Here is a 26,364-nt window from a genome sequence, read left to right as displayed (position 1 = left end):
TGAGAGTCATTCTCATCGCAGGTTAAGAACTGTAATGTGATCAGATAGTACCTGACACACTGTCATCTCACGTAGAAGTCTTTTAAATGGTGTTTGTGATCATAAGGTATTAAATATTTAGGGAGGTTGGATCTGGGAAATGGAAGCTTATAAAGTAAGCGGTTTAGAGAACTCAGGTACAAAAACATTTTACTTTTAAAATAGTTCGCAGCAGAGGCTCCGGTTCCGTGTCCACGAGCGGGAATGTGTATTTACTGATACTGTCTGATAAGGGTGCAGGAAGGCAGATCAATGTAACAAAAGAACGCAGTCGGCGGACGCGGAGTCTTCATACGTCGGTGTGGCCAGTGCTCACTGTTGGCGGAGGCTGCGTTGCGCACCGACCGTGGGCTGAACGTGGGGGGAGCCCGTCAGCTTGTCCCGGACAGGTGGGGAGAGTGGGTCCCCCGGGGCGTGGGGCCTCCCGCGCCATACAGCTGTCCGTGCCGTGGTCTTGTGCTTTTGGTTTGGGTGCTGAGAATGCACAAGTGTCTGTCCACTGTGGATAAGCTCCCAGTGCTTGTGTGCCATAAGGGGGAGCACTGGAAGGCTCCAACAGGAACCCCTCGGGCGCGCGTGGCGCCGGGGCGTCAGTGCTGTCCGTCATCAATATGTGTAAAGAAGGCGTCTTTCTTCAGTGGAAGCGCGCGTCAGGCAGGGTCATGTGTTGAAATGTTGCTAAAAATATTGTCACCGGAGGCTTGTAGGAGGCTGGTGCCATCCCTGGTAGAACCGTGGTTCAGAATTTCCTGATTTAGTGTTTATTGCCAGTTTTACAGAACTTGGCTTCTACGAAATAATGAGAATTGGCTGTCTTGAGGATCCTGAAATTTGTTATAGTGATGAAGGATGGCAAAGCAGTGATTTGAACTGAAGACTTCAATTTGCCTTCACTTTTATTTTCTTAAATATATATATTTTTTACCCTTTTAAGGGAACTGATATCTATGTAGATTTAATATCATCAACATTTGACAGATAATTTTTCTGTTCTTTCTTTGGCTTCAACGAGAAAATCACATGGCACTCACTGGTGAAATAAGGAAAGGTAGCCAGGTGATGCTTTGCTACCTTATTCATAGGTAGAACTGCAGCCTATTACGAAAAACAAAGTTTTCATAGCTTCCCACGAAGAAGCTTAACCCCTTCATTTGAATAATCAGTGTTACAAGAAATGTTACTTGGGGTTAGAAGTGAGTGATTAATTGCTCTGAGCGAAATAGCAGAGACCTGTCCAACTCCTTCCCCCTGGTTGGCTTATATGAATGGAGAGCCAGACTCTCCCCCGCCCCAGCCCCTGGGGTACAAAATCACTCATCCCACAGCCCCTGGGCTCCTCTCACTCTGGTCAAGTGATCGAACAGCAGAGGCAGTGTGCTAGGTGGACGTACAGAGAGCTCGCATACACGCCTGAGAACAGTGGCGTGGGCCGTGGCATCCGCCATGCGTCTGGGGACCCGCGATCTGAGGGACAGAAAGCCCAAAATGTCTCATGCCAGTGAGAACAGGTGGCCTCGTCCCTTATGCTGAGAGTAGAGATGAGATTCTTAAGAGAGAGCGTTTTCTGATAAACCTAGGGCTGAGAGAGATCCTCACTCCGTTCTTGTTGCTCCCTCTATCAGGAAAAGGGCTGACACTTAGCACATACTGATGTTTTCTTGACTGCGGAGGGGCGAAGGACCTAGGCAAGAAATGGAGCTTTTGCTAGCTTCCTGGGCTCTCATTGGTCTCAACTTAAAACTATCTGCTTCTTTAAGTAATGATACTGGGCCTGCAGAGTCACAGAGCCTGGGCTGACCAAGAGTTTCCATGCCAAGGGGGCAAGTAGGAAAATCTGGTTGGTCATTCGGAGAGGCGGGGGCGGGCGCAGATGCCACAGCTTCTCCAAGATTGGCGGCCAGGAAGGGCTCAATTCCTCAAGTAAGCACTCAGCGTCCAAACTAGAGCTTCTCGTTCTCTTCTTCTCGGGCTGTTCCTTTGCTGAAATCATACATCCCACAGCCACTGCCTGGTGATGCCACAGTCTGAAGTATTTATTCCATGCAGTCTGTATACATTCACCAAACTTATTTTTAAAGATAAATTTAAACTTGTATTTAACATTCATCGTTTTTGTAATAATTTCTGCCACTTAAGTTCATAAAGACAGTGGGTTGCTTTCGTCCTGTGCTTGTATGTATCATGCGTTGTTTTCAGTTCTTGTTATAATGTATCTCCCATTATCTTCAGGATATGCCAGTGGAGACTCACTATCCCCATTTTACAGCTGAGAAGCTGAGGCACAGTGAGGGTCAATATCTGAAATCAGAGCATGAAAATTCTACCTTCATGGCTCTTGAAAACAGAGAAAATACCCTAGCTGCCACATGCTGTGGTCAAGTTGGCCAAGAGTAGACTTCCCTCACACAAGAGTGAATCGATTTTCTCCTACCTTCTTGGTGTCTCCATTCAGATGTTTATTTGCCATTCCCAGTGCATTCCCTTCTATTCCTGTTCTTCCTCCATCGTCACCTATTATTTTTGAACTAGTTATCCAAAACAAATCCCTGGCATTCATACTGTCCCTTTGCTTCTCTCAAACCCCACACACCGTCAGCAGTTCTGTCAGCTCTCCTTTGACGATACACCCAGACTCCTGCCAGCCTCCTTTGTGACTCTAGCCTAGTCTGAGTCTCATATCTTTCTCTCCTGGCCTTAACACCAGTGTCTCTTGGTCTCTGCCTTTGCTTCCTTCCAGTGTCTCGTATCAGTTTCAGTCTCAGTTTTACTTCACGTAACTCCCTCGTGAGGATCTGTAATAAATTCTTACCTAGCTCATAGACGAGCCATAGCTCCTCGTAATGGCCTCCTCTAACGGCCTGTATGTCCACCTTCCCTCTCTGACCTCGTCCCGCGTAACTCTCCTTGACTCCCAATATACAGTTTCTCAAACACATCAACTGCAGCCCCACCTAAGGATCTGGTGTTCCCTGAGCTGTCCAATCTCAACTGCCTGGTCTCCCCTCAAGGTGCACCTACAAGCTGGGCTCTTCCCAGTACCCTCTTTGTCCCCTTTCTCCCCCTCCCCAGGTCCCACCCCCTCCCCATTTCTTACTTCCCCCTCTCTGCTTTGTTTTTCAGAGCACTTACACTCTCAGACATTTGCCTGTTTGTTTGGCACTGGTCTGTCTTCCTCCACGCGAACACACTCTCTTTGAGGTCAGGCTTTGGGACATTGCTTTGTTCCCTGCTCTATTTTCAGCACCTACAGTACTTTGCACAAAGCAGAACTTAGTATTTACTGGAAAAAATTACCAAATTCCCCATCAACAACTATTCATCAACTGCCTGCACCCTGTCCTCAACGTTAGAGGAGGCACATAAAAATAACAAGGAGGGTAAGTCAGACGCCGTGTTCGTCCCCAGACATCTGCTCCACTAGGCAGGTGGTCCCTTCCTCATCATTCCCTGTGCTCGGTCAGGGAGAGGACTTTTCTTCACCAAGGGCAACATTTCAGGGCAAGGCAAGGCTTCATAAGTAGTGTGGCTAAGAGGATGTTAATTGTTTTGTAGGAAGTAGAAAGCTTTCCTGGCAATTCTTAGGATGCCTGAGTATTAATTATGGGTCACCACACGGCCAAGGCCTGACTTTCCCTTTATTTTGTAATTGCAGAAATGTGGCCTGATTGTTCATCAAGAGTTGGTTTAGGAAAATGACTCAGCCTAAACCAACCCAGTGGGACACTGATATCAGGCCTCTCATTCCTTAAGAAGCGTTTGCTCAGTTCCTTCTACGTGCCCGAGTGTACTGGTCAGTGAGCACAGACCGTGGAACTCAGCCCCTGATGGCAGGGAGCCCACTTCCTCCGGGGCCGTGGCCCCTCTGATGTCTCGGGGTGGTGCCTTCTCTGAGTGTCCACAGCACAGTCGCTCCCTGTGTATAAAGTCAGGGCAAAGAGGTGTCATCACTGTCTACCAAGGGAGCGAGGATGTGCAGTTGAGGACAGCCAGTCTTTTCGCACCTCGCCCTCCTTTATTCCCTCAACTTGCAAAATGTTTATTATATGTCAAGCACACTGCAAGGTGACAGAAAGCATCCGATTTTGTTTTAGATTTTTTTGTTTTTTAATTTTTTTTTGTTTTTGTTATTTCCATGCAAGCCATGTGTCCTGGAGACACCTCGATTCCAAATGGAAATTTGATGGAATTTGATTTTCATTGCCTCGCTATGTGGCCAGCAAATGGTAGCATGTGTCAGGAGCAGGAGGAGGATGTATTCATGGCTGCTTTGTGTTTTTATTGTAATGTGGTACTTTAAAAAAAAAAAAAGATTTATTTATTTATGCGTACAGAACTAGGGTACAGGCCAGAAGTGCAGGGGCGGTGAGAGGCTTCACCTGAGACACAGTGGGAAGCAGAACAGGCAGATCAATGAAGTACACTGCTGAGGGGAACAGTCTGCCACGCCATGTGGGTCACCTCCGGAGTGGAATCGAACTCGTGCTGCAGTGGCTTTAGCTTCTTAGAGCTGTGCTTTAACCCGCTGCGCCACCAGGGAGGGCCCTGTAATGTGTACTTTTAACATTGTCTTTCTTACCTCACCAAAGTGAGTCTCAGAGGGTCATGGAAGATACAGGCCACATCTGTAACAGTGGCCTTTGTGTTCAGAATGACACTAGATCCCCATATGACTGGGGGAGGAAGCAGTCCCAGAAAGGAGGCTCTTAGGTCTCAGAAGTCAGAGAGGCGAAGCCTCCCAGGGAATAGCAAGAAGCTCTGCTCGTCTGGAATGCTAAGAGCAAAGGAGAGACATGAGTTGGAGACCTCTGAACCAAAGGCCTGGCAACCGGTTTCTTTGTTCTTAGACATATAAGGCACAATGAGAGGTTCCCTGGGGGCAGATGAGAGCCAAGGTACCGAAGAACAAAAGATGGGAAACAAACCATCCGGGCATCCTTCTCTGAGGGGAAGCGGAGTGTGCTACTGGCTTGACTGAGATCCCATCCCCCGTCAGTTAAACGTGCTCCCTCGCTGCGCTGCTGCTTCCGTCCCCACCATCCAGCACTGAGAGCAGAGGCAGACTTAACTCAGGGAGCTGGCGGCACGCTGGAGCTGTGGACTGTGCAAAATCACATCATACAGTCAGTCTTAGAAAGAAAATGGTGGCGTGTGATCCTTACCAGACGAACACAAGGGCCCCCTTGGGGGATCAGCAGGGAGCACTTGGGAGACAGTTTGCTTCTTGCTACCAGGCAAGGGCCATTTGCAGTGTTTGCATTACTCTCCCAGAGAAATAGCTGGCCCGCAGCGTGGCATTTTTCCCTGCACAATTATCTTAAATTGTGTGGGCTACGTAAGGGCTCTGTTTTGGGGGTAGTTTTGTTTTTCTGTTCTGATACCTCATTGTGATCGAGAGGGCTTTTATTTTTGTCTTGCCTAACCGACGAGGCAAGGGCCTGTAGTACCATGTGGGGTAGACATGGATGTTTTCTTTCGTTGTAACAATTCCTTAAAAAGTAAAAAGCATTCTTAGCTCACAGCCACACGGAAATGGCTGGCTGCTGGGTAGGGCTGACGGTGGTTGTTCACAGACTCCTGATGAGGCCTAATCAATAGTAAATACCACAGCAGAGCAGCGATTCCACCCAAGAGAATTTCCACCTTGGAGATTCCACCCTGGAGAACCTCTGGTGAGCCGGTTAGATGATGTTACCTTATGGCGCGCATGTAACTTTCCTTTTACCTCCTGCAGACTTGGCGTCTGCATGTCACTCTCAGCTAAGATGCCTGCTGCTGTGAAGGTCTTTGTGGGGACATATGGCTGCGGTCATCTGGGGCCATCAGTTTAGTGGCAAAGATGAAGCAAGTTAAATCATGGCTCAGTCAAGGGCATCATGGGGACAGATGGCTCTAGGAGGGAGAGCTGGCAGAGGGGGTTTGGCTGGGGAAGGGGTGCTCCCAGTAGGTTCCGAGAGAGAGACGGGTTCGCCTTGGAGGAAAAAATACAAGTCAGACGATGATGGCTGACCACGTAGCCTGTTGCAGGAGGGAGCGGAGTCTGACAGAAACCTGCAGGAGAAGGAGAGGAAGGAGGGAGAGAAAGTGGGGTGGTTGGAGCGTGGGGCCTGCATGCTGGTGTGGCCACACTGGCCTTTCTCCAGGGCTGTTTGCCTTACTGGTGTAAACAGTTTGTTTCTCGGTGTCCCCTTTTGGGTGATAAATGATCTGATGAAGGGATCACGGTAAGGAGCAAGCTCCTTACTACGAAGCCAGTAGGAAGCCACCACAGTTGCCACAGCAGGTGCATGATGTTGACCCAAATGGCCTGGCTGAAGGCTGGCGACTCAGGAGCCCCATGTCCACGAGGAATCTCCAGGACGTGTAGTTGGCGTCGGCAGCTGGTTTGATTTGTTCCCCCACGGACAGCTTGTGTCCCTGCCTGTCCACAGGCTTCACGGGGGAGTGTCCGCCGCTCAGCTGTGTTTCAGCTGAGGATCCGATAACTGAGACGCAGACACACAGCACTAGCAAGGGATGGTGTCCCGAAGGCTGAGAACTGGGGCCAGGACACCGCTGTTCAGCGGCACCGTAGTCAAGTCGGGAGAACTGGCTGGAGGACTGAGAATGCGCTGCCTCCCGCCGCACAGCTGATTGCTCGCGCACGCCACGGTCTCTGCGCCTGGGAGGGGAGGTCTGTGCCCAGGCAGCTCGCTCTTGGATCCCGCCATTCATCTCTGAATGATGAAGACTGTGGCCAGGGTCATGGAGGTAAAAGTACTCAATGCAGCTGAAACATTTCCCACTGATTATTTGTGTACAGCTTTAGGGCATCTGGACAGAACGTTTTGCTGAGGAGTGGAGGCACAAAACCAATTTTCACTGAAAAAAAAAATGTAGGTTTTTTTTTTGTGTGTGTGTGAACAAAATTTAAAATGTACCTTCTTTATTCACTTTTTCAGTCTTCCTATACAGCAAGCAAGAAAAACCTAACGGAAACTGCAAATGAGTACAGAAAAATCATTATGAATGAAGTCTAAGTAACTACTTATTTTCCTATAAAGAATTTATGTGCTATAAATGCACACACACACATGCACACACACGTAAGATCACTACACTATAATAAAACTTAGAACCCTCAGGAGTATGACAGTAATAAAATGCTAGAAATTCAGTCTTAAAATTTGGTCTTTAAAAATTAATATATTTATTTTAAAATGTCTTTTAAAGAGAGAGATTTATCTAGAGGGTCTTCAACAATTTGTTCAACCACTGGGTTAGTAGCTAGACTGTGAGATAATTGCCAACTTTTAGCTCCTCTGATTAGCTTTCTTTCCCCCATTAGTCATAAAACAATCCGTGTGGTGTGATAATACTCGCAAACGCCCTCTGCCCGCCCAGTGGTCTCTGAACATCCGTCTTCGGCACTGCCTGCCATCTGGGCGCCTCGTGCACTTTCTCCCCACTGGAAAGAGCTGACTCTGTTTTCCACAGTGTGGGATTGACTTGCTCTGGGCTGACATTTAAGGTCACTGTCAGCACCTCCTCCCGGGCGCCCACCCCCATCCTCCCACCCTCACTTGGAAGCACCCAGCGCCTCCGTCTTGTCCTCTCTGGGCCCTTGGGCTCAGCTGGCGTGCAGCAGCTGCCCCACCCAGGACTCTTGGTGGCTTCTGCTGCTGTTGACTTGGTGTTTCACGTGACCCCCTTCTGTTTTCCCTCTCAACAGCCTTTCTTCTACTCCAGGGGTTAGCAAGCTTTCTGGAAAGTGCCAGCAAGCACAGAGTTTAGATGCCTGGTGGTCTGTTGGCAGCCTCGCTTGAAAGGCACCAGGAGAATGCATGAGGTGAGGGTGATGAGGTTCTGAGCCGTGGGCACGTCCGGGGGAGAGCTCCAGGTGGAGAAGCGAGTGCAAAGGCAGCATTGGGGGTCCCAGAGCTGCAAGGAGCCCTGCGGTAGGGGTGCCCACCAGCAGGACGGGTGGCCGGTAGACACGGTCAGGGAGAACTCGTGCAGGGGTGGACTCTTCTCTGGTCTTGGCCATGGTGAGGATTTTCACTAATACTCGGCTGTTCCACGGGTGGGTTCTGAGCAGAGGGCACTGTTCGCCCCTCACCTCTGGTGGGACTGTGCTACCGCTGTGAGAAGGACAGGAGGTGACCAAGGAATGTAGGTTTCCCTGCCCAGGACATGTTTTGAAGGGTTTGCTTTACAACTGAAATGTGTGTGTGGAAGAATTAGAGAGGTTTTGGTCCACAGCCTGGAAGTTTGCAAAGCATTGAGTGGACAAGGTTTTGGGAAGAGCAGGGGTTCCTCGAGCTGACTTAGTTGAGGTGCTAGGAGACAAGCAAATGTCCCAGATGTTGGCATGGTATGGCATGCATTGCCAGTTCCTTGATTTCATGCTAAATTGACAATTGTTATTAAAGAAATAATAATCACTCATCTAGGCAAACTAATTGTTTTCATTGAATGCTTGAAAAGTCCTGTTACCAGTGACCTGATGGTGAGGGTCGATAGTGCCCACCCTATGTTGATCACAATCCTTTGTTATTCCAAAGTAAGTTCATAAATTACTTTCCAGAGTAAGTTCATAACTGCCATGATTTTCTTCTATCGGCAGCCTAAGATTAGAGTATGTGCTTTGCCCGTACATGGGTATTATCCAGAGGAAATAAACCAATATTGTTCAGTGCCTGTAGCATAAAGAGAGCTAATAGGAAAAACATTATCAGCTAGCATGGCTGCTAGCTGCAGTTTTACATTGCAGTCTGAATTTAGTAGAATCTTAGGTCGTGACATGAAGGTCACGTGGCTGTGAGGGGCCACCAGTGTCCTGGGAAAGCATTGCCCAGCGATAGTATGGAAAGTAGAAAAAAGCAGACTTTCTGAACCCTGCTAGAGAATCAGGGGACAAGAAGAGAACGTCTGTGCAGTGAGGGAACTTCGAGCACTCCTGACGCTTCGAGCTGGTGGGCTTTCTAGCAGCTGGCACAGCCTGTTCTGGCTGTCGGCCAAGACAGTCTCAGCTGGTGAGTCCCTGTGCTTTTTAGAATCGATATAGCCTTGATGGCCACAGGTAGACGAGATGGCCCCATTCCAGTAATAATCATTGGTTCTGCCCAGTGTCCCCAGCCCAGTGCCCAGGGTATCTCTTCAGCTCCTTAGTTCCAAAAGTCCCACCCCTGCTTGCCAGGCAAGGAGGAGAATGAGTTTGTAACCCTACAAGCCCAAACATTTTAGACTCCTGTATTTCCTACTATAGGATGAATCAGTTTCAGTGGAGGAGGTGGGAAATTGATGAAAAATTGAGTTTTCAGAAGGGATTGGAGAGGGGAGAGTGTTTACACTAGTCTGTCTCCAGGGAGCCTTCGTAGCAAGTGTTAAGATAACATGATAATAAGTCATAAGAGAGCGTGGCAGATGCAGTAAAGTTTCCCGTTCACTCTAATCCAAGGTTGTGAACGAAGCAGCTCATTTGCTCAGTTAATCTAAGAGGACGTGTTTGTAATTTGGCACTCTAAATGTTTTTAAAATTGTTCTCTAGTTACTCATTTTTTTAAAATGCTAAATAAAATGAGTGTGTTCAACTTCATTTTGTTGAGATGTTGAATCCCAGACTTAGAGGGTTGTAATTAAACTCATTGGTAATAATGGTACTGTTTCTTTTCTGCATTGTTTATTAGTCATAATTATCCAGAAATGTAGAAATGCAGATGCGAGGAAATGTAACCCAGTGGCTATGGAGACTTTTTTCGGTAATCTACAGTTTAAAAAAAAAAAAAAATCAGTGTCTAGTAAGTGCATAGAATGTAAGCAAAAGTTTCACCAAACATCAACTTGAGTGAGAATGCACCTTAATTTTTTGTTGTTGTTGTTGTTTTTTTTTTTTTAGAAGAACTGGGGTGCAGGGAGGTGAGAGGATTCACCAGAGACAGTAGGAAACAGAACAGGTGGATCTGCTGAGATACACTGCTGAGGGCAGCAGTGGATGAGACAGGAATGGTCTGCTGTGCCACGCGGGGTAGTTCCCTGGGCTGTGGGTTAGTTCACTGGGTGAGGATCTAACTCAGGTCAAGCAGTGATAGTGCTGAGACTGAACCCCTAGGCCACCAGGGAGGCCCATGAGTTACATTTTTTCCTTTTTTAAAATGCTGCCTCTGTCTGGACTTTGTAGCAGAGAGGCTTCCCATGCGGTCGCCCAGACTCACCGTAGGTCACTGTCTGTATTTCGTCCACACACAGAGCTGGTGACTCTACCACTTTAAGACATCAGTGTGCCGGTACCATGGTGATGAACAGGGAGCCCCCTTGTGTGCCGCCATCAACACCAGGACTCTTCTTTTTGACCCTGGTGATTGGTAGTGGTCTGGAAACCACATTGAGTTCCCCAGTCAGAAGTGGGTAATGGGTACTCAGAAGTTCGGAGCGGAGAGCTTGCAAATTGCTGCTACTCACTTTTCTTACCCGGTTCCTTGGTTATTTAGTGTATAGTATATCAGTACGGGCATTTTATGTATTTTCTTTTTAATTTAGGAAGATCAAGAGATGACATTTTATATAAGTTTAACAGAAAGGTGGTAGTAGCCCAAAGCTCTGTTAGGTTCTTCTTATCACAGTACCACTGTGGGGTACAGTGCCACCTCGAGATTCCTGTATCACGCAAGTCATGTGATTACAGCACTTCTCCGCCTTCTGTAAGATCCCTCAGGCTCAAGGACGCCTGTGAGTGATCACTGATGAGCCTGGTAAGTCTCGAAAGATGGAATAAGAAAAGATAAGAGAAAGAAGCCATGAAGAAGGAGGGTAGCCTCTGATGGAAATACAGAAATAACGATGCGTAATGTAAGAGGACAGATTTTTTTTTCATAAAGGAAACTTGAAATGAGTACTAACTTATCCAAGAAATGAAGTCACTTTTCCAGAAAGCAAATATAATAAGTAGAAAGGAATCATGCAATTAAGTATGCCACAGGATAACCTCAAGTTAGGTTTCAAAGAAAACCAAGAATATTTCCAGCTACTACTAAGCTTAGAAAAGTAGATCTATGATCGAATTTCCCCCTACATAGGTAATTGCATTAAAAACGAACAGGAAGAGATGGCCCTCCCTGGTGGTGCAGTGGGTTAAAACACAGCACTGAGAATCTAAAGCCACTTCCGCATGAGTTCGATTCCCGCCGGCCCCGGAGGAGACCACATGGTGTGGCAGACCTCTCCTGACCCGCCCGCTGCTCCCCTCAGCAGTGTACTTCATCGATCTGCCTGTTCTGCTCCCCACTCTGACTCTGGTGAAGCCTCTCACTGCCCCTGCACCTCTGGCCTGTACCCCAGTTCTGTATGTATAAATAAATAAATCTTTAAAAAAAAAAAAAACGAACAGGAAGAGGTATTAAATGAATTACCAATTTACTTCCTGTTTCATTCACCAACTCTGTCACTCTGTGTTTAGCTACTCAGACTTCTTTTCTTGCAAGCGAGAGTGGATGTTTCTCGCCTATGCGTGTGGAGTGGGCCCGGTGTGACTGGTAGTCCTGCTACTGGCAAACTGGCTGTAATGTTTCACTTTCTTCCACCTTCCCTGCTTAAATTGCTTCCAAGTAGCAGCTCTACTGAGAAGCCAGAGCTGGTTACCAGTCCAGATGCCCCTTTGAGAAATCTGGGCTGTAACTAGCTCTGGCTGTTAGAAGACATGATAGCTTCTCCCACTCAGTCCCCAGAGTCTCTAACTAACCCTGTAGGTACTGACGTCAATTTCACCCAGAAGTGGGAAATGGGGTGGGAATTTGGGAATCGGTTTGGAGATCGTGATGAGCAGACTTGATATGCTTTGACCTTCAAGACTGATCTTGGGAGTCAGTGACTTTTATTGTGTTCTTTTAAAATAGTTCTTAAAAAATGATGCGACTGGCATTCCCCATTGAGTTTTCATGGAATAATTGCACTTGCTCTACTTTTTCAATAAATTCTTAATTTAAATTCATTCCTAAAGTATAAGCAACAACGTACTTTAAGATATAATTTAATCTTAGTTATTAGTTTTAAAACCTTTTCTTACCACTACTAGAAAAATTTTATTTTAAAAAATTGGAGATCCCTGACATTATTTTAATGCCTGAGTACTGAATAGTGGCTTATTAGGCATTTATTAATGGGGTATATTGTTAAATATTTTGTCAAAATTATATCCCGTATGCAACTTTAGGGATTTACATGTTCAAATATCTAAAATTAGAGCAAACAATAGTTTCTGTGACTGACCACTTTGTTTTTATCACCTAAGTCAAAAATTTCCCAACACTGTTACATCACAAATTTAAGGATTATGTTAAGGCAATTTAAAAAAAAAAGTGTGAGCACTTTCACACCATTTTGCCATTTGCAACAAAGGCATGGTAGAAATACCTGTATGTCTATATCTGCTTGTATTCCCACTCAATTTAAAATAAAATGACGTGGCCCTCCCTGGTGGCACAGCAGGTTAAAGCGCAGCACTGCAAGCTGGCCACAGCCACTTCAGTGCTAGATCAATCTCCGGCCCCAGAGGTGACCCACATGGTGCAGCAGACTTCCTCTGACCCGCCCACTGCTCCCCTCAGCAGTGTACTTCGTAGATCTGCCTGTTCTGCTCCCCTCTCTATCTCTGGTGAATTCTCTCACTGCCCCTGAACCTCTGGCCTGTACCCCCAGTTCTGTATGCATAAATAAACAAATATTTAAAAAAAACATAGGTACATGGACCCAATTTCATAGAAAGTGTGTGTATTTCATAGAAAGTGTGTGTGTATGTGGTAAAAAATAGCTTTATTCACAGTATTTTTTATTTGCATTGTAAGAGATTAAAAAAAAAAACTTGTGCAGATTTGCCTTCAGTTTTCTAGAACTATAAGAGTGATTTTGAATTCGGGTTTTAGTGCTTCTGTGTATTCTATTGGAACTTTTTTTTTCCCTCTAGAAATAACCAGCTTTGTTACAAGAAACAGTAGTAATGGTGGAGCTGAAATTTGTCTCCCGAGTGGTGCCATTTGACTGTTATAATATCTGAGAGTAGTAAATGATACATTTTTTTAAATTAACAAGTGAACTCATTGCTGGCATCTGTCTTTGAGAAGGCTTGGCACAGTACTGGCCTGACTTGGCTCGTGCTTGCTCTAGCTGTGAAATATAATTAACTGCTGATGAGAATATAAAAAGTATCTGACTTACCAAGCTGCCATTTTTTTGCATCCCAGGATGGGAATCAAATCCAACTACCTCAGCTCTTGCAACACAGCAAAGTAAAAATGCAAAAGCTACCTCATTTATAACCAAGACTGCTGCTCAGAGCTGGCCAACAGTGAGGAGGAGGAGGATGCGGTACGGTCTGCTGCAGGTGACTTCTCTGGTCGCACTGTGATAACCTGGCCGCGCTGTCCTGCCACGCTCAGCTCCGAGATGGGCGCTGACTCTCTGGTTAAAAGAGAGGGAAAGGTTTAGGCCTCAGGTTAGCCCCAGTTGGGAAGTATTTGAGTGTCTGAAGCACCTTTTTGTCCCTTATAGATACCATATTTGATGGCTTAGAAGGTTGAATTTTCTTCACTATAAGCACAGTGATACCGTTTCAGTTTAGGGCAAGTTACTTATTTGTGGACTTGATTTTGCCTTTGAGCCAACTTCAGACAGAACGACTGCCCAGGTGGACAATAACTTTTTTTCTGAAATGCTTTTCTCATTATCTTTTAACGTTTCTTTCTAAAGCTTCTTAGAGACAGCTGTAAGGAGGTTAATTGTGTGTGTCTGTATGCGCAGCATATGACTGGAAGGGAGCAGTCTGGTGAGAGACGCCAAGCCTTCTGCCCCCACAGCCCAGACGCCCGCGGCTGGCCACGAAGTCAGTCACAGCTAATCGCTGTGGTGAACTGAATAGCCTGCAGGCTGCTGGTGTCAGCAAGAACTGCATTTACTTACAGAGAAAAATGAACGTAAGACTTCATAGCAGTGAACACAATTTGAGCCTTGGGAAGGGTTTCAACCCTTAACAAGAAAAAGGAATGGAAGACAGATTTTTGGTAGAACCAAAGAGGCTTGGAGAGAACTAGGTGATGTCAATGATCTTCGAAGCCACAGTCTTCAGGCTTTGGAGCACACGTCAAGTCTGCAATTAAGACTTCCGAAGGAAACGCGTCTATTCTCTAAGTAACTGTAAAGTTGTGGAACATCCGTATGAAGACTGGATGATATTGCTTGGCCAACAATTGAAAACTGTTTCATCCTGTTATGTTTTTCAACTTCTTGCACTACAAAGACGGTGAAGGAAGTAGGTGGTGGAGTTACAAGGGAACGCGCTGGGGACCTGCTTCTCCCCAGTAGAGCTCTACTGATCTCCTCGGCTGTGTCGGTGACACTCACTCGTGATGTTGAGTGAATGTCGACTGCTGACTCTCATGTCATCCAATGACTGACTTGAAGTCCTGGTGGTTATTCTGGAAGTGTGTGAAGCACATTTCCTTGAACTGTTCCCTATGCTTGCTGGTTACTTGCCTCTGTGAGACTGATTTTGACCCAAAACAATGCCATGTGTTTGACTGGTAGTCTTGCCTCTGGGCAACTCCTGTTGGGAAAGTAACTGACTCTCAAACGGGGACTATTTCCAGGTATCACCAAGGTTGGCCTTGTCATGTGAAACCAAAGCCAGTAGTGCTTCTCCAGTTTTACCTGGATTTTTCCACTTACGTGTAGTGCCACAACTCTTTGTGCTATAAACCTGAGGTCCCACCTGCACATGAAGCTTTTACCTGGAGAAAGTGGAAGAAAGGAGTAACTGTCCCAACCTGCCCTATTCCCATTGAGAGTATGGAGAGCCTCACAGAATAACTGAGTTCTCCAAGTAGTTATACCATCATCTGATACCTGTTAAGCAGCTAGTGTTAGAGCCACTCCTGAGGTGTTGGTGAGACTGTCCTTCAGAAATGACCGAGTTACCTGTCTGACCTGACTTTCCTTCCTGGGCTAATCAATTGTGAACCAGAGACACATCACTGAACCAAAGTTCAGATTTTGTTTGGCAGCTTTAAGTTAACAAAAGGGTGCAGACAGCTTTGATTTGTGCAAATCCAAGAATACCGTCCGTGCGGTTAGGGTTACGGGAGACGTGTTGGTGTGTCAGTCATTTTATGACTGAGTTTTGGTGATAACTTTTGTCCAGAAACTTGGAACGCTATCTAGCCCCTGGTAGAGGATGGTCAAAGGTGATTGTGTAAAAGAGCTTCTCTTATGTGCCACGTCTCTGAGAAGGATGTGAGGACGTGGGGATGATGCTTCCTGTGTATTGGTATAGAGGAGAAGAAAATCTTTGTATTCAGAAAGAGGCAGGAATGAGACTTGGTTAATAAAACGTGGACTGCGGTCCTCTGTGAACTTAAGGTTGATGGTATGAGGAAAAGCCAAGGTGTGGGAGACTGTTGTTTGTCCATTTCATGCTCTCAACACAAATCAAGGGTCTGTGAGCAACTTCCAGGCCACACGCACAGTGATGGGCCCCTCCTCATGATGATTATGGAAAAACCCACATATCTGAGGTGATATCCCTTCAGTATGGGGGGAAACAAAGTTCTCCCTACTTTTCAGAAACTTCTGGAGAGGGATTCAGAAAAGGCTCTGGTAGTGGGTCATGGGTCCAATCAGAAGGGGACCGAATCACACTGGAAAGAATGGACATGAAAAGCCTGTGTACCTGGCTGGTGGCCCGTGGGCACGACAGGTGCCCCCTGCCCAGGACTGCATGGTGCGTGACATGTTCCTTGGAGCCCATGTGGCTGATCATAGCTGAGCGGGGGGATGTGGTAATGGCAGACCGTGTAGAAACCATCATCGTTTGGTGGTGACTTGGCAAAACACGGTGTGCCTGTTTCTTGTTTTTCCTGCCTTGTGTTGCTCCTGGTGAAAGTTCAGCTACCACAAGAGATGTGGATCCCTGGGAAGAGCTTATCATCTGTGGGGATGAGTTGGGGGGAAGTAGATGACTTACCCAAAAATAATTGCATAGAAAGCAATAGGTGCATTGTGAGTTCAGAGTAGACATTATTTTCAATTCAGAAGGGAGAAGGATTTGTCGCAGCACATTACCAGCAAAGGTCTAACTTAGTGGAAACTTGAAAGCCAAGTTAATTTGAGGGGGCAGTAGATCACTTTATGAAATGTCCTAGCTGTACTCCTGGACTGATGAGTCTGGAAACTTGGGTTTGGAAGGAGCATAGTTAACACTGTTTTTGCAACTTGGCCAAGGAGTGTTTTGTGGGAATTTCCTGGGGGCGGGGGGTAGGAAACATAAAGCAGAGTCCAGAGACCATTTCTGAAAGGTGCTTTGACCCTGTCTGCTGCCTACTCAGTGAGCAAGGCTGTCACTGAGGACCTGGGCAAGGGTGACTCCAAAGGGGGATGAAGAAAGGGACCCCAGGAAAGAATTGCTGGAACCTGGTGGCATTGGCTATATGGTACGTGTTGTAACAGTCACTAGCATTTATTTAGGCATAGCCTGGCACTGTGTGAACAGCTTTTTGCTTTTGATTTAATCTTTGCAACCATTAATTTTTAAATTAATCTTTGCAACCATTTTGTAAAGTGTCAGTACTGTTATCATTGCAAGCTAATGAATTATATAGTTAATAATGATCACAATGTAAACCTTGGGCAGGGCCCTTCTGTAAAATACTGAACTCTCAGAGGCTCAACTGCAGAGTGATGATGGCATGTTTACCTAGGAGACAGTTGCCTATTAGAAATATTGCTTAATGTTGAGCTCTGGCACATATGTATAACTCATACGGTCCTCTCTCTTTATTTTGTAGTACGACTTCATGACAGCATATCAGAAGAAGGCTTCCATTACTTGGTCTTTGACTTGTAAGTATAACACACTTTGTCCTCATATATATTTGCTGTCTATTTAGAGACCATTTTGAATTTACTAGGTTTTTATTGTCATCTGCACAGTCCAAATTGATGAACCTATCTATACATTTTTCAAGAAACCCATAATGCTTTACATATCTTCATAATAACATACTCTTAATTCTTTTGAAGCTATGTCTATTTAAAATTTAAGTTACTCATCATAAGTGAAACAAAGTCGAGTCTCTTTCCTTCTGCATTATTCATTGTGACATCATAAGTGTATTCTCAGTGTCATCTTGGGATACAGAAATGGTTGACACAAATGTAAATTTTGGACATTTTTAAGAAGATGTGTGATTTATTGTATAACAAGGGGAGTGAAGGGAGACTCTTTTAAATTGGTAGTTCAACAGCAGCATGAAAGTCCAGTCTTTGACTCCAGCTCATCGACTATATTAGGAAACTGGTATGATCAGGCTGTCACCGGTCAACATAATGGCCAGTGGAAGACATTGTCTCTTGCCAGTAAACCTCTCTTTCATTCATTGGCTGGGACTGGTTCACATTTCTACCCTGAGCCTTTCACCAGCCAGGGGAATGGGATTGTCAAGATGGATTGAAAGTAACTAGTGTGTATAAACTGAGGTTCCCTCAAGAATGAAGCAAAAGTAGTGAGTTTTGCTGAGCGACACACAGCACTGACTGGCTGGAGGAGGGTGGTGGTGGTGGTGGTAATAGTGACAGTGGCTGGGGAAAAGAAAGAATATTAAGGATCCAATGATATATTAACTGTGGTCTAATTACAATACATTCATAAATAGTTTGTTGGGTCACATTTTTATGTGTTGTTTGGGGACTAGATTTTAAAAAGTGTTTTTTATTCTACTATGAGTCTAAAGTTAGGTTACTTCTGGGTTTGGCTAACTCGGTTCTTCAGTGATGCCATTAAGAAAACAAGGTCATTCCATTTTTGTAACTGTTCTGAGGAGCATATGGGTTGATCTTCATGTTCAAGTTTCCTTGATGCTCTCAAGTTGGCAGCTTCCTTTTCAGGTATCAACATTGACTTGCAAACACAGAAACAAGTCTTCGCTCAATTACCTTTTCATACATGTTTACCTGTAGGGACCATCTTTCCCAACACTCTCTCAGCAGATAGATGTTAATAAGCCTTTTCGCTTCTCATGCCCTTGTCTGAGTCAAATACCAGTTAAAGGAATGGCTTAAGGAACTGGTTTTGGTCAGTCTTAGGTGTGTGGGTCAGGGAGGAACCTGGCTTCCCCTGGATCCTGTGCAGACTCACGTAAGAGTCACGTAAATCGTGGCTTTGTAGTCAGGAGAGAAGAGGAATACAGTCCAGCATGTCCAGCACGTTGTGACCCTGTGTGCTGGAGACTGGAGAGCAGAGCCTTCCCCTGCTGTTCACTGCTTCGTCACACCCCACCCTGGACTGCTCAGCCATTGTTCCTGCTTGTTTGCTGACACTCCAAGAGGCCTTCTTTGATGTTTTCCTTTCTTAAGAATTTCCTTGTCTAGCAACAAAGTCTTAGTCTCCCCCCCCCAAGCATGTCTGACCCTCCCCTCCCCCGCCTAACCCCCTACCCCTCTTCGGTCCTGAAGGATATTTGATCAGGTGCATAGAATTCTAAAGTGACAATTGCTTTGTTTTTCTTTTCCCAGTGGTATACCATTTTTTTCCCCCTGGAATCCCAGTTTGGAGTGCAAAATACTCCTTTTTCGCTTTCTCCCCTGAAAGCAAGGTGTTGTTTATTTACATCTGGCTGCTTAAAAGAGTTCCCTTTGTCTATAGTGTTTCGAAGTTTGAATTTTGTATGTTTAGACTTGGATTTCTTAGAATTTCTCTCATTTAGTGTTGATTTCACCTCCAGAATGTAGAGACTGCTACCTTCTGCCAAACTTGGGAAAGTTTTTTTTTTTTTTTTTTTAATTACGAAGTTTATTTTTACATCATTTTGCACATTTTTTTTTCCATCTCGATTGTAATCCCCGCGGGTTTCCCATCACCAAATCACCCGTGTGCCACCACCATAGTCCCGTGCATTTCCCTCCCTTCCCCCCCCCCACCGTTTTTGATCCCATTCCCCACTCCACCCCCACAGAATGTCTCTGGTCTATGGTTGTTCATTATTTTTGTTATTTTCTCGCCTGGTCCATTATACTCCTGCTATGAGTGAAACCATCCGGTATTTTTCTTTCTCTTTCTGGCTTATCTCACTCAGCATGATCTTTTCCAGCTCCATCCAAGTTGCTGCAAAAGACATGTGTTTCTCTTTTTTGGTTGCTGAGTAATATTCCATTGTATATATGTACCACATCTTTTTTATCCAGTCATCTACTTTTGGGCATTTGAGCTGCTTCCATGTCTTTCCAATTGTAAATAAAGCAGCAATAAACATGGGGGTGCAGGTATCTTTTTCAATCAGTGTTTTTGTGTCTTTTGGGTAGATACCTAGGAGTGGGATTGCTGGGTCGTAGGGAAGCTCCATGTTTAGCACAAACTTGGGAAAGTTTTAAGCACTTTCTTTGCAGACGTTTCCTCAGCCTTCCCTTTCATCTCCTACAACTCTGATGACATCAATATGACATCTTTTGTTCATTAAAGTCTCATTCGTCTGTTCACTTTTTTTGTCCATTTCATTTGATTTCTGTTGTTGAGTTTAGGTCATTTATATTCTCTCATCAGGCTCACTGAGCCTTTCCTTATTATTATTATTATTATTATTATTATTATTCTGCTATTGAGATTGTCCATTAAATTTTATATCTCAGCTACTTTTATTCAGTTCTACTACTGAACTTTGGTTCTCATATAAATGTGCTGTCTTCTTGACATGTCCTCTTTTCAGTGAGTTGTTATGTTTTAAAAGTTTTTTTTTCTTTCTTTCTTTCTTTTTTTTTTTTTTAATGGAGGCGATGCTGGCTTATAGCCCCAGTATGCTGGCGAGGCAGCGCTCACACAGCCCTCTGCTACAGCCCTGCACTGAGTCCCCGTCGGGCCCCTCCCCTGTTGCTCCCCGTTGCACTCCGGTAGCCTTGATTCTTAACTCAGAATCCTAGGGTCTGTTTAGTTCAGAGATTGCCTGTATTTCCCATTGCTTTCAAATGAATTGCTCATTAAAGTACATCTACTATGACTGCTTACTCATCCGTCAGGTAAATCCAGCTGTACCATCTTCTTGCTTTTGGAATCTGACCATCGTTTGCCCTCATTTGTGTTAAGCTTTTTCTGTTTCATGATCCGATAAGTGCTCTTGGATCATATCCTGTCCATCATGGGAATTACCTTATGGTACTCTGGATTTAATTTAAAGGGCCTTGCTCTCAGGCCTTCTCTGCTCTCACACAGGCCAGGATAAAGAGTGGCCCTGTTAGGACTGATGGGCACTGGGCTTCCCACTCAGCCTCCGCCGCCCCGGGAATGCCTCTGTCCTGCTGGGAACACAGGAATTGTGCTCTGTGTTCTGTGAAAGCAGCGATGTAATTTGTCAGCTCCCTTTTGCATGCGAATCAGTTGTATGGGTTACAAACTGTGGTGTGCCCTTCATACTTTATATTTTGTTTGATTTGGTGGTTCCCTTTCATGCGTTTGTGAGTGCTGGCGTGGAAGGATTCTGATAATGCTCATTCCCTGAGGACGGCAGTTCAATCACAGTTGTGAGAGCCAAATAAAGCTTTTTCTCAACCCTCTTATGTTTGGTACCTACAGACATGTGATTTAAACACAAGTTACTCGGCAGGGCAGACTAATATTTGTGCTGGGGAGTTCATGGAGAGGAAGTGAAACCAAAACCAGCCCTGAGTCTAAGAGCTTTACACTTGCCCTCGATGATAAGATTCCTTCTACTTTCCCCAGTATGTGGAACAGATGCCGTCCCCAGAGGAACATTTCTGTCCTGCTTTTACACAGATAAGATGGGAGCAGAGAACTCTTCCTCCATCAGTTGATTCTCAGTTGCTTTAAGCTCAAAATAATCTTGTGGCAAAGTGGCATGTTTTAGTGTGGCGTTTTCTGATACCCTGGTTTTTCCCTTTGTTTTATTTTACTTTTACATCACTGTTTTTGTGGAATGCTTGATTTCTCCCCTCAGGTGTACGTTAGTTACCTAGCAGGGGCTTCAGTCTTAAGTCGTAACACCGAAGAAAGGGACTCTCTACCTGTGCCTAACATTTTGCCCATCATAAGTTATTTACACTCCCCTTTACATTTTTATAGATGTCTTTGTTCCTTATGTATGTGTAGAGAGTGATAAGGTTTGCATATTTTTTTTTAAGATTTCATTTATTTTTGCATAGAAAAACTAGAATGGAAGCCAGAGGTTGCAGGGTTGAGAGAACTCACCAGAGACAGAGTGGGGAGGAGAACAGGCAGAATGACTGAAGCCCACTGCTGAGGGGAGCAGCAGGGAGACAGGAGAGGTCTGGGGCACCTTGTAGGCCAGCTCCCTGGCCTGGGGATTGAATTTGTGCCGTCGAGATGATAGTAGACCAGGAAGGGCTGATTGTGTATTTTAGAATAAAAATTTATTTTCTCATGTGTATTTTCTGTTAAGTATTTAATCATTAGCACAGAACATAGAAAGCAGTTCTCATGGCAACAAAATAAGGCTTTCCGTTTCAGTGGCCCATGTCTGTACAGTGGACACGCAGCAATGATGCTTGTGTCATTAATGTCTCTGAAAGCAGAGTTCAGAAACTTCTGAAGGCGAAAGCTTAACTTGAACCGCAGTAATTTGAAATATGCTGTGTCAGAAGTTGAACCTCTGCTTCTAGATGAAAGCATGCAGAATCTCTGGTTACTCTGTAGAGTTTAAAGTTGAAAAGTTATTAGCAGTTCTCATTAAACTGCTTTGCCAGTAAGATGAATAAACTAGCTCGGCCCAGTCCATTAAAGCACCAAGCATAGGAGACAATTGGGGAATGATGCTGAAAGTGTAGATTTTCGGTGACTAAGAAGAGATTGTACCACATGCCTATATATAGGTTACCTAGCGGTGATGGGGTAATTTATGAAGAACAAAAGTTAGTAGCTTTAGAAAAAAATGCACATTTTACACACACAGGGAAAATGGGATCGTAAAGGAATCAATGAAATGATCATGTGGAAAAATTGGAAGTGACTTGGCCAGTCAGGTCTGAGATAAAAGAACTGCGTGGATTCCTAAGGAAGGAATGTGCCTGTGTTTGCCCTTTGATGATGGCCTTGGCAGTGCTGTGCTCCTGCATACTTGCTGTGGAATGTCAGCTATTCAGGATCTACTGGGAAGTTCTATTTTTATAGGTGCTCTGAGACTTCTTCTACTGGAACCCTTTTCCCTTGCTGAAAAGCAAAGCACTATGTGTTCTGTGCACCAGAAAGCTGCTTCTTGCTATTTTGAATGTATACTTTATTTACAGATCTGACCCTCAAGTCCAGTGACAAAGCACTGGTAGTCACTTGTGCAAATAAAGTGCAGGAGAGGCCCACGGGGAAGCAAAGATACCTTCACAGCAGGTAACAGGCTGCTTTGGTCTTCAGAACCACCTTTCCCAGGCCATGTGCCCGAGGCTTCCAGACACAACTCAGCAGCTCTGACCGGCAAGAGAGTGGATTTACGAGCCGCCAGGGAAGGCAGGACGGTGGGGTGACTGAGCTAGACGTCTGGTCCCTAAAAGGTGAAGTCAAAGGCAGAGAGTCCCTGACACCAGGGAAAAGACACAGAGCCTGTCCTTCTCTAGGACCTGGGGGGAAAGAGCCTTACCTGGGCAGTTAGCTGAATCTGTGACCGCACGTTGCTGGAGCTGGGGAAGACCTGACTCCCGTGCGTACATGGAATGCAGCGGACAACGCGCAGCTCCAAGCCCATGGTGCATGGGTTACCTTTTGTGATCTCCACAGGGAACCAGGGCCAGTAGAGGACATCACAGTTCGGGGAAGTTGGCTGGTCCAAGTTGAGACTTCAGTCTCGCTTGCAGGGCTACCCCGGGTTAGGCCCTTAGCATCCTCTTTTCGCTAAGCCTCATTTTTCTCATACACGACAAAGCTATGGGAGCAGAAGGACAGGGACTTCTCTTTCTAGTGCAGCCCGGGATGCCGTTCTTACAGTTTGAGATGTTTGCTAGAATTAATGGCATTCATTTTCAAATAACAGAAATTTTCTTGAATTGTGAACTCTTCGAGAAAAACATTATCCTTACATCTTTATAAAGAACATGCTTCCCCCACCTAGCATAAACAGCTCTTGGGAAATGAAGTGCTACTTTCTCCCCTTCTGTTGTAAAGTACTGTGCTTTGTCCCCAAATGAGGAATCTTTTCATCGAATATATAACGCTGTCTACGTGACTGAGGACACGCCGCCTGGCACTTTGAGGAGGGGAGCGGTGTTACTGAGAGAATGCTGGAAAACTAATGCCCCATGTTTGCCAATCCAAAAAGGAATACTACTCCGAGACTGACTGCCTTCCCTGCAGACTTCGTACCCCCATTTCATCGTCTTGTACCAGCTCGAAGAAGCTTAACCGAGGGGCATGTCTTCCAGTTTTTATTAGGAAAGAAATACATCAATCTCGTTTTTAGAAATTATGGTTTCCTCATACTTAATTGTGGTTCCCCCATATTTAATCTCATGCTCCTCTGTTCATCACGAGCCCCGAGAGCATACGATCCAGCATGAAGGCTTCATCCCTAGGACAGAAAGAAGTAAGGAGGTTGCATTCTTGTGAAGATACTTTTAAGAATGTGATTGAGTTTATTATTTTGTTGGCAATTTTCATGAAGTAAGCACTCTCCATGACGTGGAGGGTATTGGACATGACAAAGAAATCCTAGTAAGATTCCTGTGTGTTTTTACAAAACACAATTACACTGGAGTCAAAGCTCTTCGGTTACATTTTAAATGGAATTTAATCCCATTATGGAGGAAACCTGTAAGTGTATAAATCTAGAAAGACAGAAGGTCACTGTTGGGAAGTTAGAGCATTCCCAAGGTCATCCGAAGCAATTCAGCTAGTCCCCGTTGGAAAATGAACAAAATGGTAATTACTCTGTGAGGAGGAACTTTAATTTTTTTTTATTTTTAGGGGTTACATTTTTGCTCCCCGTATATGCACATGTCCCACTGATCTCCCCCAGGCCACTGTGCTGTTGCCCTGTCTGCTGCTCCCCTAATTCGCCCTGGCAACCATTAAATTCTTTCACCAAATTCCAGAGTTACTCCTGCTGAACTTTGCCCATGGATGACTCTTGGTTATTTATGTTCCACAGATGAGAGAAACCATTAAGCAGAAACATTTTAAGTGGCCCCAGCATCCTGTCCTTTAACATGAAAGGGACAGAAATTCTTCTCTTTTCTTCTTCCGAGTGGAAGGCACAGTCAACAGCTCAAAGCCATCTTCACCCTTGTACCCTGCCTGGTTTCTGTTGCCTTACGTTAGGGACACTCTGCATGAGTCAGCACAGCCCGGTCTGGGCAGCGGGTGCGGGAAGCCCTTGCCCACGAGCGCCCCGGTGCCGCCTCGGCAAATGCTGTCTGGGAAATGGTCTTACGCTCCAGGGGGCCAGCTCCCTTTTCGTTTGCTCGCTGCAGTAATGTTCTTGCTTTGATGTAAAGAATGTCTTCGTGTTATACACACACACTCCACTGACATACATACACCGTCATGGTCATTTGGTCTGGATTAAAGACACATCTGGATTTTTCGGTTTATCAACTCCTATACTTACTTATAAAGTAGGAGAAAATGTTGTGCAGTTTAGGGGTTTTGGAAACTTCCGCAGTGTTTTTAAATCATTTCCACTTACAATAAATTTCATTCTGTGAAACAGGCTTAGGGTCAGAGCAACACCGAGTGGAACGTACACACCTTACCCTGCTGACTCACGACCTTGCCGGAAAGACGTCCTGTACGGCAGTGGCATCCTTGTTATAACTGGCAAACCTGCACCGACACATAGTTACCTCCCAGAGTCACACATGTACATTAGCTTTTACAGTCAGTGTTGTATATCGAATGGCTTTTGCCACATGTGTAGTGACATAGATCCAGTCCTGCAGTACCACGCAGCGTGAAAGTGTCTAAGCTCTGTCCACCGCCCCTCCCCGCCCGCAGCCCCACGGGCCACACATCCCCGTCATTCTCCAGCTCCAGTTTCTCCAGAATGCCGAGTAGCTGGAACCACACAGTGCACCTCCTTTTCAGGTGGACTCCTTTCTGCTGTATGCATGGCAGTTTCCTCCATGCCTGCGGAGTTCATTTCTTTTTCCGTACTGTTCTCAGGATGTTACGTTTTTTCCTATCCACTGACCCACTGAAGGGCGTTTTTGTTGCTTTGAACTTTTGGCAATTAGGAATAAAGTTGCTCTAAACCTCTACATGAGGGTTTTTGTGTGGAGGTATGTGTTCACCTCGTTTGGGTAGGCACCACAGAGCACAGCTGCAGTGTTTGGTAGAATGGTCAGCTTTGTAAGAAATTGCTGAAGTCTCTTCCCAAGTGATGTGCCATTTTGCCTTCCCATCAGTAATGAGAGCTCACGTTGCCCACGCTGTTACCTACACAGTGACATCTTGCTTTAGTAGCGGGTTGCTATCTGTTCTGTGTCTGTGTTTAAGAGGGACATGCTATTCCTTGCCTATAGGGCCTTTATCTGGAGTTGGTGTTAGGGTAATGCAGGCCTCATCGAACTTGTCAGGATGTCTTCACCTTGGCTCCTTTTTTTCTGGAGGAAGTTGTGAAGAATTCGTATTATTTCTTCCTTAAGTGTTGGGTATGATTCACCAGTCATGCCATCTGGGTCTGGTATTCTCTTTCGGAAGGTCATTAATGATTGATTTAATTTTTTATCCATTTTCTTAATGGGTAGGCCTGTGTAAATGGTAGCTCTGAAGAAATTGTTCTACTTCATCTAGGTTTCCAAATGTGAAGGTATAGTCATCCATTATATTCCCTTGTTATTCTTTTAATATGGTGTCTGTGTGATGACTCCTTCTCATTTCTGACTTTGCTTATTTGCGCATTCTGTCTTTTTTCCATAGTTAGCCTGGCTACAGGTTTACCCACTTTATTCAGCTTTACAGGAAGGTTTTCTCTTCTTATTGATACTCCACTGAATTCCTGCTTTCAATTTTACATTATTTCTGCTAAAAATCTTCTTTGCTTATAATGGATTTAACTTACTCTTCAGCCTAGTTCCCTAAGTGGAAACTTAGATGATAGATTTTGTATCTTCCTCCTTTTCTAGCACAGCAGGCCCTTGAGTAACACCATTTTGTTCAATATCCTTTCATTCTGCAGTTGAGAGAAAACAATCCCAGCTGACATTGAATTAAAAGGGATTTTTCGAGAGCTGGCTTTTCCTGGACATTGGTTCACTTAAAGTTGCAGTTAACAAGATTTTATCAGGTGTCTCTGGTGGCTCAGGGGTTACGTCTCAGCACTATCAAGCTATCACCAGCCACTGCAGCCTGAGTTCCATCCC

At 45.1% G+C, this 26,364-nt stretch overlaps 1 protein-coding gene across 4 annotated transcripts in view; it reads left to right on the top strand.

Annotated features, from left to right (window-relative positions):
• CAMK2D (calcium/calmodulin-dependent protein kinase II delta) overlaps positions 1–26,364 on the top strand; it is a 239,027-nt gene that overhangs the window by 103,165 nt on the left and 109,498 nt on the right. For all 4 annotated transcript variants that reach the window (XM_004686618.2, XM_012727845.1, XM_012727846.1 and 1 more), the window contains exon 4: positions 16,845–16,899. In XM_004686618.2, coding sequence (XP_004686675.1) covers positions 16,845–16,899 — 55 coding nt within the window. The remainder of the gene's footprint in view (positions 1–16,844; positions 16,900–26,364) is intronic.

The sequence above is a fragment of the Condylura cristata genome, unplaced genomic scaffold, assembly GCF_000260355.1.
Source record: "Condylura cristata isolate star-nosed mole 26May11 unplaced genomic scaffold, ConCri1.0 scaffold00021, whole genome shotgun sequence".
NCBI lineage: Eukaryota > Metazoa > Chordata > Mammalia > Eulipotyphla > Talpidae > Condylura > Condylura cristata.
Note: the sequence above shows the minus strand (reverse complement) of the source record. Positions and strands in the feature narration are given on the sequence as shown.